This window comes from Coturnix japonica, chromosome 1 (genome assembly GCF_054131305.1).
Source record: "Coturnix japonica strain WE chromosome 1, WE-NBRP24, whole genome shotgun sequence".
NCBI lineage: Eukaryota > Metazoa > Chordata > Aves > Galliformes > Phasianidae > Coturnix > Coturnix japonica.
The window spans coordinates 20,522,206-20,542,191 of NC_140663.1; the positions used below are offsets into that span (position 1 = coordinate 20,522,206).

The window sequence follows — 19,986 nt, forward strand, 5'->3', positions numbered from 1 at the left end:
ACTGAATCTTAATTAAGAAAAGTGTGAGGAGCAGGTGTTAACTTGTTTTATAGAGTAATTATAGTCCCTAGGGACTCCCTAGGCACAGCTAGATACAGTTACAGAACATTCAGAAGTTCCTGATTTTGACACTCTTTGTCTCATTTACAACCTTGTATTTGTAGTAAGTATTTGTTCATATTCATTTAAAGATAATGCTTTGAAGCCAGGCACTATAACCCCCGGAGCTGCAGGACAAGGCCACAAACATGACTTTAGTGGGGAAAGATGCTGTTTCTGTCTGCTGCTAACTTGAGACACTGCCAGCTCCACCCTGCCTCCAGCTCATCACTTGCCTTTTCCTCTGTGCCTTCAGAAACACTACCATTCACTTACTGGCATAGCTGGTATGTAGTAGTTGCCCAGACCAAATAATCTGAAATTGCTCAGGTTAGTTTACACACTTTAATCTGTAGAGCTGTGTCCTGGTTTATGTTGTTTTGACTGGCTAGGTTAGAGGGTAACTACATGAATAGTTATATCCACAAAGTAATGGGGCAGCAATGTCTGGATGTGATTTTGTGTGCAAGGTGTGGAGAAATGCACAGAGAAGTAAACTCTTCACAGAGACAAAAGAGGATATGTGGCTAAGGTGTTTGGTTCAGGCTTTTAACACTTATTTGATGCTTTTACAGCATAGTAAAGTCAGCAGCTCCTAAATTACTTTAGGGTCTACATACACTTCCAGGACAGGAGTCTGTGCTGATAGCTGGAGCTCTTGGATGCAGACCAGGTACTTTTATCTGATCTGGTATCTAAAGCAAAAAAAACCAAACCTCTTTTCTTTTCTGGAATTGAGTTCTTGCCACCTTGACTTGTCCCATGAAGGGAGAATCATCCATCCTGCAATCTTGTAAAGCTGTATACAGATATCTGTTCTCCATTTCTGCAAATGAAGGGTCTTGAACCTGCATAACCCAGCCTATCATCTAATGTTCTACTCTCCAGATTATGTGCAGGGCTGGTTTTGTCCAGATCTGGTGCATGGATAAGTGACTGAGCAGCCCAAGGAGCAAATGCTGAGAATGCATCAATCTAGGCCATTCTGGGAAGCATGTCCTGCTAGTGGCGGTAGTGTTAGGCACATGATCAAGCACTGGGTCTAAATGAGCAGAGCGGGGATATGATAATATCATCTGTGTTCCAGCTCCATGAATCCCACAGCTGCTTCTCTGTCGAGCTGGCATTCATCTCTCAAAACTTCAAGTATCTATTAAAGGCTTCTATATATTGCTTTAGGCTTTCTGTACAATAAGCAATATTACGGTATAAATATCTCTAGAGAATAATTCAAGTATTAATCTTTCTGTGATGAATACAGATTATGACCACATCACAGTTAAAATGCCTCAGTTCAATATCTGGAGCCAAGTAGGAGAAATATAGCCTCTGATGCCTGAAAACAGACAGGTGGTTTCTAGAAGATGTCATCCTTGATTTCCAAGCTGAACCTGCTTTGAGGTTGAACATGTTTTGAGTGTATGTTTGGGCTCTGCTTTCATAGCTGAAGGTATGCTATTTTAATAGCTCCACCGGGACTTCAGTGCTGAACTGTTCTAGAGACTGAAGAGCCACACAGACAGACAGCATTACAAAGTTATCAGATTCTGCCTCCGTGCTTCTGCAGGGAAATGATGCAGCGTGGAATACTGGGACAGATGATGGGTGAAGCAGTAAGACCTGTTAGGATTTAACCTTTTAACTTCAGCAGTAAATCTCCTTTTCTGTCTGTATTTTATAACTGGGCAAAGCAGTGAACAAAGGATATTGAAATAGGATTTTACATTAGCTAATAGATACCACAGCTGTAAAGAGAGCTCAGCAAAGGCCTTGAGATGAAAAAAAAATATCAGTCCATACAAATCGTGTTCAAATTGTAATCACTCCAGTAAAAACATCTGTAGGAGACAGCATCGTATTATTAGTTATAAAGATGCGAGTGATTGTTTATTTTTGAAGGAAACCAGTTGTGGCCTATATCGTGCTGGGTGGTGCACTGCATAATGACTGGCGGGGTTCAGCTTTCAGGGTTTAAAATGTTTTCTATCCTATTAGGATAAATAAGGAACAGTAGTTGTCTTCAAATATATGAGACACTAAATCTTTTAATCTAAATCCACAGAGGATATGTAGAATCTTTGGATCTGCCATGTGAAAGTAAAGGAAATAAACCCCACAGAAATAATAAAACTTGTCTGATCTAGAGAATACAAGACAATTTGATTATCTGGGGAGGCTGTACTGACTGTATCAGGTAAAGCAGAAATATTACTTTAAGCTCCTAAATCCTAGTGAATCACAAAAGAAATATGGAAGTTGGTCATAATATGTAAAAAAGAAAAGTTAAAAGACATTTTCAGATTGTTCCATGTGATAAACTCTGCCAAATCCAGAACTGGTCTTCAAAATCTGACAATATCCCTCAGAATTTACCGACCTTAAGGGGCTGCTGACAACTTTCATTTCATCCACTTTATCTGTGGTGAGCTCTTTGTAACCACACTGGCTTTGCCGAAAGGCATCTGAGGCATTTGGATTTCTCACTCAAGGTTTCTAGTTCTGCAGTGACACCTTCACATAGCATAGAATCATAGAGTGTCTTGGGTTGGAAAACACCTTGAAGACCACTTGGTTCCAACACCTCAGCAACAGTCTTCTCTCAGATTTCCAAAAGCTGAGCTCTCTAAAGTGGAAGAGGAACTTCTCGTGTCATCTGAAAGAAACACTGAAGTGAAGTAGAGCAGGTACATACAGTCAAAACAATGAAGTAAGATGAGCCGGATGCAGAGCTAACAGGCAAACTATATTTTTCATCTGAGACTACAGGGGCTTGTTTAGGAGCTTGACTCTATGCCAAATAGTTCACTACACCTCTAAAAAATTGCTTTATTCTAAAAAAGTAATCTGAAAGATCCCTGGACTGCAGTCAACTTAATATCATACATATCTGCTTCTTCAAAGCATTCTCTTTGGCTCAGCATAGCAACAGAAGCATAACTATTAGTGGTTATTTCAGCCTTGAGGTAATCGGATGCCCAACCACTCCACCCGATAAGCAAATAAATTGTCTTTGATGTCCTTTTAATATGTCACAGAAGAGAAAAATAAAGTAGAAGGCCTATATTTAATGTTGTGAAAAGGATTATTCTATAGAATAACATTGTCAAATGAATATTAACTGTAAAAACAGTATTTGTAGATCATTCTTTCAGCTCCTTGTCAAATTAAGCCGGTTGAAATACAACATCTCCAATGGCAGAGCTGACCTGCCAAGGCATTTCCTTATAAACAGGGAAATCTTTTTTTGTTACAGACAGTTATTCCAAAGATACTCATGGAGATGAACTTGGTCCCGGTGGCTCTCTACCCTAGTAGGCTAAAACTCAAATAACTGCACAATTTGTACTTATGTGAAAGACTGTGAGTAACCCTCTGGATGGTGATTCTTCAGCTTCAGTTCAAAGGAATGAAATAATGACTGGAATTATTGCTTTGTATTTCAGGGCATTTATTTTTTTACAGCACAGCTTTAGTGCCCCCACCTGTAGTTTAAAGTATATCCTGGTTCCACTCTAGGTTTGACATGTTGCTGGTCAGAAATTGAGCAGGAAACACCACTTTTCTGTGTACTTTTCCCCCAGGTTGGTTAGGTTGATAATGCCAGTCCTTCCATCGGTTCTAGGGCAATTCATGTCTGTACTAAGAGGAACTCATCTTGACAATGAGGTTTTTTGCCATTTTAATGGTGCGTAATGTGACTAAGGCAAATATAGGGGGGAAAAAACTATATTATTAGGCAGCAAATACAGCAGAAACATTCTAATGCTTATTCTGGCAAAATATCATAGCAGACAAGATAATTCTAGAGCAAAACAATAATAGCAGCACATGTGCTTTCACTGGAATTCAGACATAGTAATCCTTTTATTGTCCTAGTCTTAATTCTGATGTGTACGAACAAGCAGTGCTTCCATGTCAATATCAAATCTCTTCTTTCATGTACCTCTAGATGATAGATACATTTTGAGTGAAATAGTGAAAAATCTCTTTTGGCACCTGCATTCCCTTTGTTTATTCCTAAGATTACATGACTCATATACAGTGATAAAAATATATATATTCAAAGAACTCATTTAAATAAACATTGGTTTGCAACTGTAACAATAAATTTGTACACATGTAAATACCTACACAGATACATAAAAAATAGCAAACATACAGAAGAAATATAACTTGCTACATTTGAAAAATATTAAGATTTGGAAAACATTAAGACATCTGTGTGTACAGCACATGTAAACCATTTTGTGGTGAAACTGGAAGTGATGAATTGCACATTCGCCAATATCAGCTACAGTATGACAAAGTCAGCTCTTTTTCTCACTGTAGCTGATGCTTCAGCCATAGTCTTTGATTAAAAACAAACCACAAACACATAAACACAGGTTATGCCTTAAAAACATTTGTGTACATAACAATAACAGCCACAGCATGTGGATTTAAATGAGCAAAGAAGATCTTAACAGAAGCAGAACTGCAATACTCCTATCATTGATCATCTCAATGCCAATTATATTTGGCTGCCTTTTGCATCAACTGATGTTAATGACTTGATATGAAAGCTCTTGACTTAAAGCTTGTGCAGTTCTTTTTGCTTGTGCAGAGTTCCAAACCCAAGCTTATTATCTTATGTCATTTGCATACAATTATATTCCTTAGATAATCACATTTCTCAAAAACAAATACTGACATTTGCAGTATTTATGTACAGCTCCTGACCCTGTCTTTCATATAAAGCTCCATTTCAGGAAAAACCTTATGCAGAAATTCAGGGACATTTACTGTAAGCATAGCAGCAACATATTGTAGAAAAACGCGTACATATATATTCACACCGTCTCACTTACTGCAAGGTCATTGCCTAAACTAGAAGCTTTGTTTACTTAGTGGGAAGTCTCCGAGATTAGAGGGTACCAAATCCTCTTTTTGAGGATCTACTGACAATCTAGGAAAACAGGACTCTATATTGCATGACTTCATATATATGAAGGAGCAAGAATTCACAATACTGTAGCTGGGGATACGGACTGTGTTTAAGGTTCTTGTTGGTAAACTCTAAACGTGGTGCCATTAATTTCTAGTCTTATTTCTAAATATGGTAGCCCCTTTTTGCTACAAAGGCCCAGAAGATAGTAATTAGTTTTGTACTATAATTTGTGTGTTTACTGACATCGCTTGTGGCTTCCTTTTCCAAAGAGAGTGGAAGCAAGTAGAGGACTATATATAAATCTGTGAAGGGAGAAGCAAGCCAGAGAGCTCAGTGGATCCTTTATTAGACTCATACTTATCCGGTTCTGACTCCCCTCTCTAGTGTGTAGGTGATTTATTTATTTTTTTTTACTTTTCAATTGACCTTTGTGCTTTTAATTCATACAAAAACAATACTGCTTCCTCTTAAGACATTTGTAGTTGTGCCAAAACATATCAGGCCATGGATTGATCAGATGTTTTCTAAAGTATCTGTTATGGTCATCTAGTCAGAGTCAAATACAACCACAGTGCTGATGAGGATGGTGCAGCAGTGTAATTCTGTGTTACAATGGGGCCCGCCATTTGCAATAGGATGTGACAAAGGTCAGCCTTCTTGCATATGGCCATTCTTCTACAGTGTGACCTAGAATAAGTCTGTTAAAGTATTCACTGAATTTACATGTTACTTTAACACAATTACAATCAGTCTCAAGTCTAAGAAATCTATTTCTATATTAACTTTAGAAAATGCAAAAAAATAGAGTAGACATCTGTTGCATTTAAGATAAAAGGAAGAGAAGTGTTTCCAGGGGGCAAAAAAATGAAGTTCAAAAGGGCACTTTCGAATTCTATAAACCAAGTGTCTAAATAGAAAAGATTTGATACTGAAGGGGATCCCATCCACATAAAATAAAACTCTTTAAAATGGAATGTACCCAGTTTCTAAATACATTCAAATATTACAGTGTCTCTATAAATAGAAAATTAGATAGTGCGGAAGAGCTAAAGCAGTCCTTTCCAAATTGTTCAAGTGTATATATTTCTCTCTTTACTATCATTAATAAACAGTTGCTTGAGCTACAGCTGTTCTAGCATTTGGCAACAGTTCAAGTAACTTCCCATCTGCTCTCTCTCTGCATCCCTCCATCTTCCATTTTGAAACCACAAAGCTTGATTTCATAACATGTTAGGAAAAATGCCACGTTTCAAACTCTGTTGGTACATATGCAGCCAATCAAGGAAGCGTGTCATAAATTCAGCATGGTCCTGCTAATGTCATTCACATAGTGGCATATCTCCAGTCCCAGCACTACATCCAGGAGAGGCTACGTGCTGACAAGCCCCCTCTTACTTGCGCAGAGCCTGTTCAGAAGGATTTCAGAATAAACTTGATTTATTGGACCTCGGACATGATATGGGGACTGAGAATTTGATGCATAGTCCTGCAGTTGCGATAGCTTGCTTTGACTGCTGAAATACTTCCCCAGTGTGTAGTGCCTTGATAACGTCATTGTTATGTGTGGACTTTCTTCAGAAGGATTGGATTTCACCACCTGCAAAAGAAGTGACATATGTGAATGCTTTCTGCATGCACCTAGAAGGATACACAGCTGTGTCTACACAAATGTTGAGGCAGTTCTCCACAAGGCAGATGCTGATACTCTTACCTTGAGTTGCAATTTGCTTAGAAATGTTATTTTAGTGGGTCAACTTGTTGCAATAAATGCTAATTAATGTGTAAGATTGTGTTAAGCTTTGAAATAAAAAGGTATATGTCCCTCACACTCACTTGGCTGATTCTGTAATATCTTTAGTATATTAGACCCTCTTTATTAGGGATAATTTTTTCTGAGCTATCAAATTCATTTTTCATAGCTTGTCTGCACATCTACCTTGTAAAACACAAACTCAGGACAGCCCTCACTTGCAGAAGTGTTTAAGTCCAGATGTTCTCAGTTCCCAGTAAGTGAGGAACCTATGTTCTATATTCTAAGCCAGAATACCCTCACTCTCAGGTCTTGATGCAAGAGTGGCTCAGCTCTCCGCTGGACTAAGAACCGGGCCATGCCTTGCTTCTCCAAGAAGAGACTTAATTGCATGTTATGTGCAGTCTTCCTTCTGCTAAGGTGTTCAGGGCATCACACTGACAAAACCACAGTGAAGAAAAAACCCTCCCCCTCAGGCCTCTACATATGCATAAATCTCTGGAATGATCATGTTCAGTATGTATGGAATAATCAAATACATATGGAACTAGTGAGAAAGTGAATGGTAGGGTTCTCAGGAGCTTCTTAACTCAAGAAGTCTCATGATGCCGAAGACCTGGGCTCAGTCAACACACAGTCACTGATTAATAATGAAGCGACTTCATGAGAAAAAATACAGAATTTTTGCCCATGGAGGGTAGAGTACAAAGCCCAGTCAGTAACAAAGGAGCCAGGCAGTTAATTTATTTCTGATATCTCTGGTAGTTTTCAGTTTTGCTGCTGTATCAACCATAGCCCAGGAGAAAGAAAAAAACACACAAAACAAAAAGACAAAACAAAACAACCCCCAAAAAACAAAACAAAACAAAAAACAGACTTAATGAATATATTTATGCAGGAGCATATTAGCTTTGTAAAAATATTTATTGTCTGTTTACTGATAGTGAACAATCAGAAACAAAGTTAATAAATAGTGAGGCTCATAGTGAATGGATTGGAATAACTCACACAGAATTAAATGCGAATGAAGGAAAAATGTTCAAAGGCTTGAAAAACTGAGAAGAAAGTCTATGATGGAGATGGCTGAACTAATAAAAGACCAGGAATTATCCAAGTAGAAAATTAATGTATCCTCAGATCAATTTGATACAGATAAGCCAGGGGCGGTTATATTTTTTTTCAGGCAATTACTACAGGTTCATTTTTCTAAATTAGGGCCTTAGGTCTTACAGCTATTCCAAAATGATGCCACCTTGAACCAATCACCCAAACTGCATTCCTGTTAGGCATAATCTCCAAGGAATGCAATCTAATGTTCACTCAGAAGCCAAGCACTTATTAAGATACCAAAATACCAAGCTTGCTTGTTTCTCTTCTGTTGTGCCCATGATTTCATTGCCATCAAATTAGGGAATAAATCTAAATAAAAGTAGGTTCCAATAAGATCTTTATAACTGCTGGCAGATCTACTTCTCCACAAGCATTTTTGATGCATGAGGTAATTACAAAATAATGTTTGCATATGTGCACAGAACTAGAAGTATGTTTGGACAGAAAGATCCAGAATTATGCAAGATTTTTTGTCCCAGATCAATATAATTTCCCACGAGTCTAGATTCCTTGCCAATCTGCTGCAGATTTCTGTGCTGTCAGCGTGACCCAAGGCCCTCTGAAGTGTGTTGGTGGGGACTCAAATAATTTATCAGGACAAACAAGATATATTTGACCAGCTGGTGAGAACTAAATGAGAGCTGATGAATGCATTTCGGTTCTTGTTTTCTGATCACACAGAAGGGACATCCCTCCATTGCCACATGGCCGTGTTTCGCTTCAGTTTACAGTGGGGATGCTGTCTTCTGGGAGATTAGAAGGACATTTTTTTTAAGAGAAAGAAAGTGAAAGTAAAAAGTAGATTTAATCACCTCATCTGGTTTCATACAACATGAAAAGTTCTCGAGTTTTACATAATGTTCTTGGCTCCAACCTCAGAGGCAAAATGCCATTTTCCTAGTGGAAACTGCTTCAGCACCTGATGAAACTTCATTTGCCAGGATGTAGAAATAAACTGATGACAAAACTGTTAAAACTAACGAGGTACCAAAAACATTCAAGGACTTTCTTTTTGCTTTCGTCAAGGATCAAGTCTGGTTTTTGGTGGCTGATGGATTCTCCTGGGTACATCTATGTTTCTTTCAACACACTGGCCTCTCAAGCCTCATTAATAACAGCTCTACAAGCCAAATGCTTCCCTGATCTTCCCCAGAAACACACACTCTCTGTTTAGATCCTTGGGCGGTTAAGCATGGCCAAATCTGCACATGAGCGCATGTAAAATGATGGAAAAGTGCCTGAGAAATGCTGATGGCTGATCATGCCCTGCTGTTTTCCACCTACAAAGCTTCTGAAATATTTCACTTTGAAGTCCTCTGTTTCACTGAAGAGCTTGGTGGAAATGGAAAGCATCAGCAATGACCCACGAAGACACCCACATCTGGGCAGTAGGCAAAAAGGGGATCAGTGTAGCTGTCTGGGTGAAATGGAGGGAGGCTTTTACTCCATGGAACTATTTATCCATTGCATAAATATCTGCTCTGTGACTTATTCCCATCATCCCAGCTCCATTTGGGCTGAGCTATGTTCATCCCTCTCTAATGTATAAAGCAGAGCAGATTAAAGGATCAGCTAATTAACCATGTACACTGTGTTTGGTCCCAAAACAGGACAGAGGCCAAAGCGATGGACTGAAAACATATGAGTTCTGTGGACCCTGAAGGAGAAACCAGCTGTGTGGCTTGCCCTCAGCACTCCAAAAGGTCTGATAATGCTCCCAAGCCTGTGCACTGTCCCAGTCAGCCTTGTACTGAAACAAAGTCCAGCTAGGCACAGCTGATTGTTTCTCTTTTTTTGGGATCACGTTTATGGTCTGGTAGACTGTCTTGTTCCCTTTGTGTGGAATGTCTAAGTAGAAAAATCAAAGCCTTATATTAATACGTTTTCTGAATGCCATGTCTGGTAGAGTTAAATATAACCCACAAGCTTCAAGAAAGTGGTCAGCCTTGCTATGCTGGGGCCTGACTGACAGACACAAAAAGGATACTCTGGAATTTTGCTTCAATTTTAGTATAATCAGCGCTGAATTTCACTTTGCTTGGTTTAAACTACTCTGAAGTTTAATTAGACACAGTATATCTTGTTTTTCAGCACATACAGTGCATGCCTGAAGAAGAAAGCCTTTTTATTAGATATTTCCATCTTCTGGAACTTAAAGGGAAATACATCGTAGCTGTCCTGACATTTCTTTACAGCAAGAATCAGTGCTTCTACCTTGTTCTGGGTGTCACAGCCCACCTTTGTAGCTGTGAAGCTCTACAGAAATTCTGTGCTAACTCTGCACATGGTCCATGTCCTGGGGATTGGCTTGGCCAAGGGTAGGGCTTACAGAAAAAACCAAAAGCTTTTGTCCTTCTACTGAGGGCTTCAGAAAACATTTAGTAGTCATTCTCATTTTAAGTCATTTCTTTTGACAGAAAACAAATCCCTAAAATCATGCTGGAAAAATGCTTGCATTTCATTTGTGTAGTTGATAATTTATTTTTTATTATTATTTATTATGATAACTCTAATTAAAAAAAAAAAAAAAAAAAAAAAAAGTAGGTTTTTCTTCATAAGAAATAAATAGTGGAGTTCTGTCTCTAAAATGGTACTTCAGATTATTGGTGTCATTATTCTGGTCAGAAATCAAAGTCCTGATACTTCTGTTAAATAGCTTCTTACTGACACAAAGCCCCCAGCTGGCTGTGAAATACCATAAAGTCATTAACTCTTCATTTCAAAGAGACATCCTTCATTGCATCCTTTTTCTTCCAATTTTTACTTTTCAGTAACAATTTCTTTTCATTTCATATTTGCATTCCATTCTGTGAAAGAAAGTGTACCTGCCATCTGTCTTATGGTCATGTAAAAGCTTCTTGAAAAATACAGCAGTTCAAATTTCATGGTCCTAAACAGATTTTAATATAAAAATTTGTGGTAGTTACCTAGTTTTTCAGTAAAGAGGCAACTCAGGTTCAATTCATAAGAATATGGATCTTTGTAGCATCACAAACAATTTCTTAGTGTGCTACACACGATTTTATCTATGGAGACTCCAGAAGGCTTATCTGTCCTTAGGTCCTTAGCAATGAACTGAGGCATGGTGTTTCTGGTGATCTCTGAGTGCACAACTGCATTTTTATGCTGATGAAATACTTTTTTATCAGAAGTTGTGGTTTTTGTTTTTTGGGTTTCTTTTTAGCAAGCACCTGGAAAGATATGTCCTCTTTATTCCTCAAAGTTTTTCCTAGTTTCTGAAGAAAATAATGTAATATTCATGAGCCTTCTTTTAAGCAATGCTCAGATTTTCAACACACTGATTATGCATAATAGAAACCCAGGAATCGGCATTTATACCAACAAGCTGGTGTCATGCTACTAGGACTTAGTTGGAAGCTACTGGAATATTCTGGTGACCTTGTTGACACTTCAGAAATACCACATGCTAAATCAGCAGAAAATACCTGACTCATCAGAAATTACATTCTCTGTTTTCAGGTACTTCTGTGATAGACCAGGGATGCAGATCTTCACTGTTACATATAAAGTTCAAAAAGTTCAAAACCTTGCTGACAGGGAAGAGCTCTCCCAGTAAAAAGACATGCCACATATTCGAAGGACATCTCAGACAAATCAGAAAAACTTTAAATATCTTGTTTTTCAAACACTCATTGGTTTGGATTCCTCTGCACTGATTTTGTGCCTAGATATAATGTGTTTGCTTATTTGTGTCTGATTTAATCCATGGAGTCCTGTCATTTGTAATATGCTGCAAAAACTCCCAGCCTTAGAACAAACAGGATAAGAATATGTTCTCATTTGGCTTATTTCTATATTTTACCACATCCCTGTTGTGCTCACTTTCTACAGACCTCATACAAAAAAAAGAAATCAGAGACTTGGGTGAGAATGAGAACAAATGACTTACCATTTCTGTTCATTTAACCTGTCATTGTAATGGTACCAGATAACTCTTTCTTAGACATATGAAAACATACATACAGAAATAAAACAGCCTTTCATTTTTGAATTCAAGGTTTGATGGGAGTCTGCCAACCAGTTCAGTTAGGAGGGCTTAGGACAAAACATGTGAGACTGAACTATTGTGAAAACATAAACAGAGTACATGCAAAAACAGTAGAGAAATGTAAAAGATAGCAAAGAAGAACCTGGAAAGAATAAAATATTCATTTCCAAAAGTTACCTCTCTAGAAGAGTATGCTTGCTTCAAGGACCCACCACCACACCAGCTCAGCCTGTTCTTGGATAGCCACAACATTTGGTCCACATAGTGACCAAGTGCCACCATATGTATCCTACAGTCTCTACAGCCTTTACTCAGGTCTAACTTCCAGTTATGAAAGCAACCCTATTTGCATACCTTTTTGTTTCTAAGCTCCTAAGTAGTTAAAATCTCTCATAAATACCTGAGAAACACATAAACTCCTACCTCATGGAAATGACACCCGCACTTCCCCCGCAGGAATTCTTTGTATCGTCCCATTGTGATGATAAATGTGTCAACAACTTCATAGCCATATGTTTTTGCTGTCTCCAAGATAACCAGGTTTTCATTCCACAAGTTTCGTACTTCTGCCTGTGTTCCAGATAACATATCACAAAGTTTTTCAAAAGGACTTTTTAAAGGTTATTTTACTTTGCCAATGAAACGAACACTAAAACTGCATTTTGAACAAAACAATTACATTATATGTATTTCCTTAAGACAGGTTATGCAGCATATAAATAGTTATACAAAAATCTACAATATTTTCTTTTAATTACACAACGAATTGGATTGATTTAGAGAAGATCTAAACTAGAAATCAAATTAGCAGTAACTGTAAGTATTTTTCAGTGGATTCCCAGCTTCCTTTCCTTCATGGGAATGTTTCGATGCTGTTTAAAATTAAATTACTGAGTAATTTTTTAATATACATTTTGTTAATATAATTCAGGAAAAAAATATCCTGTTGTGAAGTTGCCTATGTAGCAAATGATTAAACTGCTCCCGAAAAAGGATAAATTCAGATTCAAAACAAAGACTCTGAGACTGTTGCTTAAAAAGGAATATATGGCCATGGATATCTAAGACACAGTCATAGTGAAGAACAGAATATTTGTTCTCAAGATACTGCAGGATGGCCAAGAATAGAAAGGTTAGCTATGAATTTGCCTAGGCAGCACATTTTGACACTGCAAGTAGAAGGGCTCTGAGAGTGGCTGGGGTAATCCAAAAGTCCAAAGCACCCAAACCACATGGGTCATTTGACATATGATTTAAATACTGAAAAGAAAGAGAGAGAGTTGCACGCTGAAGTTGATTTCTGGTCTTTTCTGTACTTTTTTCTATCCTTGCCTCAGCTACATGATATCAAAGTTCTCCTTTCTAAGTCTGAACCCTGATGAATGCTATGGCAATAGCTTTGACCATATTTCTTCTCACTGATTTCAGCCTCTTCTCTAATGTCCCCTAATTTGGTCATTTTTATAAACAAAGGAAATGGTTCGAATCCATAATTCAATAAGTATTATTGGCAGATAATGTAAATCTAGGAAGGAGTGGGCAAAATCTGACAGGGCAGCCTCCACAGCAAAAGTCACATGACAAATAAAGCAATGTGTTATGGCTGGAAGAAGAGATGAACAGCAGATCTGAGTGTGATAGGAGTGCTCTACATAACCTAGGAAAGCTAAGAACTTTATTTAACAGGTGTGGATAGCTGGAATGTTGTATGCAGTGGTGGTAGGCATTAATTACTTTGTTCTACCTTCCAGTGCTTCCCAGCTTAGTCTTATCCACATATTTCACGTGTTCTCTCTCCACTAACAAAATCATAAATAAAAATATTGAACTGAATGAGTTATGCAGTGCATTGAAATGAACCCATCTGTTAGACTGAGAAGCTTTGGACATGACTTCAACTCTCTGTATTACTCTCTTGTCCTGATTGTATCACTCTATGGAGGGCCTGTGCTCCCCAAATCAACTTCAGCTCTGGCATAAGGCTCAATATTGGAGGTTCCTCTAGTTCTTGGCACAGCTGACTAAGCACAGTGCTTCAAATGACTCTGAATGCAGTGAAATTCATGAAATAAGGCTAATTGGTTTGAATCCACATCAGTAAGCCACAGTAAGAGATATAAACACTACACTTTCTTTGATCCATGTAGAAGAGGTAACATACTTTGGCCAGACAGAAATAATGATTGCTGAAATAACAATTCTTCTGTGAAAATACACTCTAAATATACTGTTACTTACCTGTGATAAAGAATGTATTCCATCCACTGGGAGGTGAAAGCCCATCCCTATGGATTTGATAATCACCAGGATATTTGATAGATTTTCTCTATTAGGCAAGTGAAAAAAACAGGACACACATTTTACTTAACATGCACATCAAAAGGCATCACATTTTTTTTTTCTTTCGAAGTCAGTTAAGTCCACACCCATAAGAAAACAAATGAACTGTTTGCATTTTAAATCTCTGGTGTTTTCCCATAATTTATCATATCAAGTCTTGACATGGAATAACACTAAGTGCATAACATTACCTGTTCAACACCCTTCGGATAATTTGCAGGTGATTGGAATTAAGCCACTGAACGCCACCTACAATTAGTACAGTCTGGTCTGTGTTCTCCAGGGGACGTGATCTAAAACCCAGAAAGAAAAAACAACACGTTGCCTTAAAACAGATGGCAAACATTTTAACAGCATTGCATTGCATTTCAGTGAACTGTATCTGGCACCCTGATCAGAGGCCTGATGTCATTTTCTACTATTTTTCAACCACACAATATGGCCTGAACACATTGTGTTTAATTGTTTGCTTACTTTACTTCCAAAATCTGTTAAACACATTTGTGAATAGAATAAAACACAAACAAGCCAGCAATGGAGTTTATACAGTACCTCTGCAGAAGTTGTTCTAGTGCTTTTTCAAAAGTTGGTCTCTGGTTTGCAGTCATCCAAAACTGGGGATAGTAGGAGTAACTGATAAATGTTTTTCCCTCATTTATATTATCATAACATTTAACATCATGAGTCTTTTGCCATTCCTGAAGAGTCTCATTCACTCTTTCTATTAGATAGTACATCATCCCTCTGTTAGTTGAGTCACCTATAAAAAGAATCTTTGGATAGAAAGGAAGATGTGACTTAGAAGTTACACATGACAAAAAACAAAAACAAAGAAAATAATACAGCCAGGCTGGAGGCTTTTAGAGCCTTTTCATTCTAATTTAGCAAACGTTCTCTGCTTCAATGAAGAAAAACTACAAGTCTATAGTTTCACAGTTAATACTGCACTTTTTATCCTTGTTTTCTTTAGCTTAAGTTTATAGTTACTTCAAATTGCTAATTCAGTTCCTCTCTTGATTTCTTGCAGTTTCCTGCTTTGCTTCCTTCAGTTTTTCATGTGGCTTGTTCCTACACAGCATGTCTTGGTTAAGTTCTGTCTTCCATAAGCGTGATTAATTAGAAGTTACACCAAAGGAACACACACATCAATGAGTGCAACTGCTGCCTTATTTGTAAAGAGATAGTCTTTCTTTCATTTCAGAGAGAATTAAAAAAGAGAGCTATTTTGGCGTCAAAGAATCTGAATATAGTCCTGGACTGTGTGTGACAGGAAGCACTGCGTCCAAAAGGGAGCTGAAAGAGCCATAAGGATAACAGAGGTGTCAGCAGTCTGTCTCTGAACTTGCAAATGAATAAAGAAGTTAAATGTAGGGTTGCTTCAATCCATTCTATTGACTCCTCTGCCAAATTAAGCGTCTCTGTACATTGAGACCACAGAACAATAAGTATATATTTTTAATACTATTGCCCTATTTTTAGTGGATAAAGCTAACATTTTCTATTGCTAAAGAAAACATGTAAGCAATGTCAGATGTGCAAATCTGAAGAACAGGCTCACTGAGTTTTGCCAGTGAAACTGCCTGTGATCTGTAAATATCACAATAAATCAGAAATGCACATGAGGGAGCAAAAACATAAAAGAAAGTCAGAAATCCCACAAAGCCATAACACAGTATCAGCCCTGTTTTCTGTACAGCAGTGTGCCTCTTTTTCCTGCCTCCTCTGGCACTTGAGGTAGTTGTAATCCTGTAAGTTGGGGTCGCCGTTTGGTTTTTTATTTAATTCATTGAGTTTTTTTTCATGCTTTAACACATCCACCTTGAATGCTTGGTTGGGCAAACAGAATTCAAACAACACAAGATTACATGTTTAAGAACATCTTTCCAAAGCGTGCCTTAGAGATTCTATGTGGTGAAAACATTATGGACTTATCTAATAGATCTCTATTTATCTATTCCCTTCAGGAACAGTTTTAGAGACTGAATTTAGTCCCCACTATGAGCCTGTTGTGAGAAAAGTAAAAAGAACCACAACCATGTACCAAGGAAAGCTCCCGTAGAACAGAATCTGTTCCACATGAACATACCCTAATCTGGTGGCAGAGCCGAGAATGCACACAACAGTAATGTGAACATCCCATGCCCTGTCTACAGGCTGCAGGGAATCATTATTTAGGCACAGAAGCTGTTTTAAATTCACACAGAGAAGCTGTTTTATGTCCTTTTCTGGAACTCTCAAAGCTGTTTTGCAGATTAAAATTTGTAAACAGTTGCTGTTCGTGCTTGGACCGCACAAGCGCTTCTCTCACATGCAAGGGGATTTCCAACTCTTTTCACATTGTGCCACAAGAAACCTTTTTAAGCCAAGCACAACATGATTCAGAAGTCAAGGATCTTTGGCAGTGGAAGGATTTGTTGGATTCTCCCTCTCTTTCCTTCTCTAACACACAAACATGCACACAATTATTTACAGTTTGGAAGACAGTCCACCCTACAAAACAATATGACCTAATTCTAAAGTAGGATAACTTGAGGTTTTAAACAAGAATTCTTCAACTTGAAAAATCTCTTAATTTCTCTAGTTTGTCTATATCCACATCTCTTTAATCTCTACTTCATGAATTCATCTCTGTATTGTATAGATGTATATCTATTTAAAGAGGAGTTCTTAGATATTTGTAGGCAAGGATATAATTAACTTGCAGTGTGGGTGAGTAAATTTCTATAGAAGTATGGAACAGCATTAGTAGAATAACAAATAGGCTCTACCAGGTTACACACTGTAGACATGTTAGACTATTTCTCTTCTTTTAACATATAACACCATTTTGGTATCAGTTACCATAGGGATTTCCAACTGAAAAGGAGCACATTCAGCTATTAGCTACACTGATTTGGAAAATGTGGTGATTTTACCTTAGTCTTTGTTGTATAATTACTAATATTCTGATAAATATTTTCCCATCTAGCTGTATGCAGTCTAATCTCATCTAACTGTACTCCAATAGCAGAACAAGAGCCCTCACAGTAACAACAAAAAAAGACACGAAAAAGAAATGAGAACAGCCATGGCCAAAGCCCTCAAACATGACATATAGATGTAAAGATGTCTTAATGCCACAACATCATACAAAAATATTGTCCAAAGATTGACCAAAAATAGTGCTATTGTTCTGAGAATGTGAAGGAGGTGCCGGGAGTCAGAGCAGACTCTTGTAGAGCAGTCAGCATAACTAGATGAAGTAGATACCTGTCAGTGCCCTGAGGTACTTCTTCAAATAGCACAAGACCCACAAGGGTGTTCACACCTCACCTCTGAAGGAGTAAATTTTGAGTCTCAAAACATCTCAGTTTTCACTTTGAGTGAACTTGCTGTGAGGAGTTAAAGCAGATCAGGAAAAGGATTAGATCCATGTCTGAGTGTCCATGTGGGAATGTAGGTTTATTACTAGGGGAAGGTGTGGCTGAACAGGATGTCAGGAATGTGACAGATGGCAACATCACACTGGTGAGGAACACAGGCTGCACCAGGAAAATTAACCTAAATACTCAGAAACCGGTCTGCTAAGAGAATAGTTAAGACTTGATGTAAGAGGAGAAGAGGAAAATGAGCCAAAGTAGACCTGTGTTTGTACAGAAAGAGAGATAAAAAATGTAGATTATCCTCAAAGACATCAGTCAGTTATAACCATATTAGCTTTTAGTCAAGAAACCTCTGACTTCAAGCAGGTATGAGCTGTGCCAAGACAGTATCACTGAAATCATGTAAGTCTGTTTAACTACAGCTATTTCCTTCACAATGAAATCACAGCACTGTTGAAAGATATATCATTAAAATGAGTGCTGCAGTGTGTGAAACCTATGGTCCCTGCCCTCTCGCCCTGACGTCTGTGATCTTCACTAGAGGTGCCAGCAGACACACTCTGGAGACTGTGTGCCACATTCTGAAGGGGATGCTCTCCCATAAACAGAGCAGAGATCTCAGACAGAAACATAGCTGTGGATTCTTTGTAATCCAATGCATTCCAGGCTGCTGGATGGACAGCGCATCACCACCAAATCTGCACACACAGAGCATCCATTCATTAAGGCCTTCTCTGCATCCAAAAATCTGGTTCTAACTATTGTTCCAACCATGCTGTGAGACATCTGTTAATCCTGGAAGAAAACAGACACATTCTTTTTCTTCTGCTTATAAAAAATAATAAAAAAAAATCCATGTGGGAGAACAGGACTCTTGTGTGTAACCCTACCTGCAAAATGTCTTTTCAAAATGCCCTTGTTCTGAACTGGCCGAGCACAGTTTGTTGTGATATGCAGACCATCAGAAAGTATCTTTCAAAGCATCCACCCTTTGCAAGTCAGCTTCATTATCAGCATTTGTTTGGACAACCCAGAGGCTAAAGCAGGCGGTTCATAGCCCCAGGAAGAAAACCTGCTTATGTCCTCCAAATATTCCGAGAGCTTTGATGAAGAATCTTCATCATGAAGATTCATGAAGAATCTTTGATGAAGAATTCTTAGAAGAATCATTAAATGTAATTGAATGTGTGGTAGCTATGGCAACATCACACATTTCTATGCAGCTGCAAGAACTTACCAAAGCTGAGTATGCCACATATTATTTGAACCAGGGGTTCTGTGGATGCTTCTGTTTAGCTCTATGACAGTAATGAGCCCAATGATGGTTCAGGTGTGCAGAATGTGCTCTATCTCATTTTCTCCACAGACTGGCACAAGGTTTAGTCCTGCGCTGTTCAGGTCAATGGGGGATTTGTCTGCAGGATGACTAAAGGATCAGGCATACATAAGGCTATAATTTTACCAGACAGAAAACAACACTGTCACGCAGACAGATGCTTTCAGCGTCTTCTGTTGAAAATGTTTTGTGAGAAAAAAATCCATCATAGCTTACAGGCTTTAAGAGATTGTGCAAGCACAGTGGAATTCACTTCTTAACCAGACCTATCATTATAAATTAACCACGCTTAGGAAATCTAAGCACCTGTAAATCCCAAACAGTACTTAACTTTAAAATATTATTAAGAAATTATAAGCTAAAATTCCTGTTTTAACAGCTGAATTTTAAGTACTTCAGCAAATATTGCCTTTTCACATTTCCTGTTCTTAATTACACATGATTCAGAGGTACTTTATTATAATACTAAACTCTGAGCAATATTTCTCAATGATAGACATAACTCCCCCATGCTATTGAGGGCAGATTTCCATGTGCTGCTAATTGGATAAATAATTACCTGTTAGAACTCCTTTTCCTATACCTTACTTTAAAAGTTATTGCACAAAAGTCAGAGCATCATGTCTTAATAGAATTAGACAATTCTTATAGCAAATTCTCGTTAATCACAGATAATTTGTTGAGGCAGTATCATACATACATTCTTTTTGTTGATTGTCTATTTCTTTCATTCAATTAGGGCACACATGGAGTTCCCTAAAACAATTAATCTTCATCTTATTACCCTTACTGAGAGTTTAGAATGGAGAACAATTACAAATGCTCAAACTGGAAAATCTACTCAGCCAGAACCACCTGAGCCTCAACACTTCAGAATTTTCCTGTTTACAGTGTCTGAAATGCAAACATATGACTGACTAGTCTCGCTAACACATCATAAAGCAAAATGAGGCCTCCTATAAACTGTTTTTGTGAATGCATATCCTTTCTCATGTCTCCACCAATCTGTTTCACTACAGGTGGTCTTAGGTCCTTATGAAACAGAAACAGCTT

At 38.0% G+C, this 19,986-nt stretch overlaps 1 protein-coding gene across 7 annotated transcripts in view; it reads right to left on the reverse strand.

Annotated features, from left to right (window-relative positions):
* Positions 1-3,761: 3,761 nt before the first annotated feature.
* The window catches only part of CPED1 (cadherin like and PC-esterase domain containing 1), a 136,718-nt gene continuing 120,493 nt past the window's right edge, over positions 3,762-19,986 (reverse strand). For 6 of the 7 annotated variants that reach the window (XM_085526213.1, XM_085526071.1, XM_085526280.1 and 3 more), the window contains 5 exons: positions 14,788-15,008; positions 14,427-14,528; positions 14,134-14,221; positions 12,319-12,465; positions 3,762-6,623 (listed from right to left, as the gene is read on the reverse strand). In XM_085526213.1, the coding sequence (XP_085382339.1) occupies positions 6,396-6,623; positions 12,319-12,465; positions 14,134-14,221; positions 14,427-14,528; positions 14,788-15,008 (786 nt within the window). In that variant the 3' untranslated portion in view covers positions 3,762-6,395. The remainder of the gene's footprint in view (positions 6,624-12,318; positions 12,466-14,133; positions 14,222-14,426; positions 14,529-14,787; positions 15,009-19,986) is intronic. The other variant, XR_014938454.1, reaches the window with a different exon arrangement.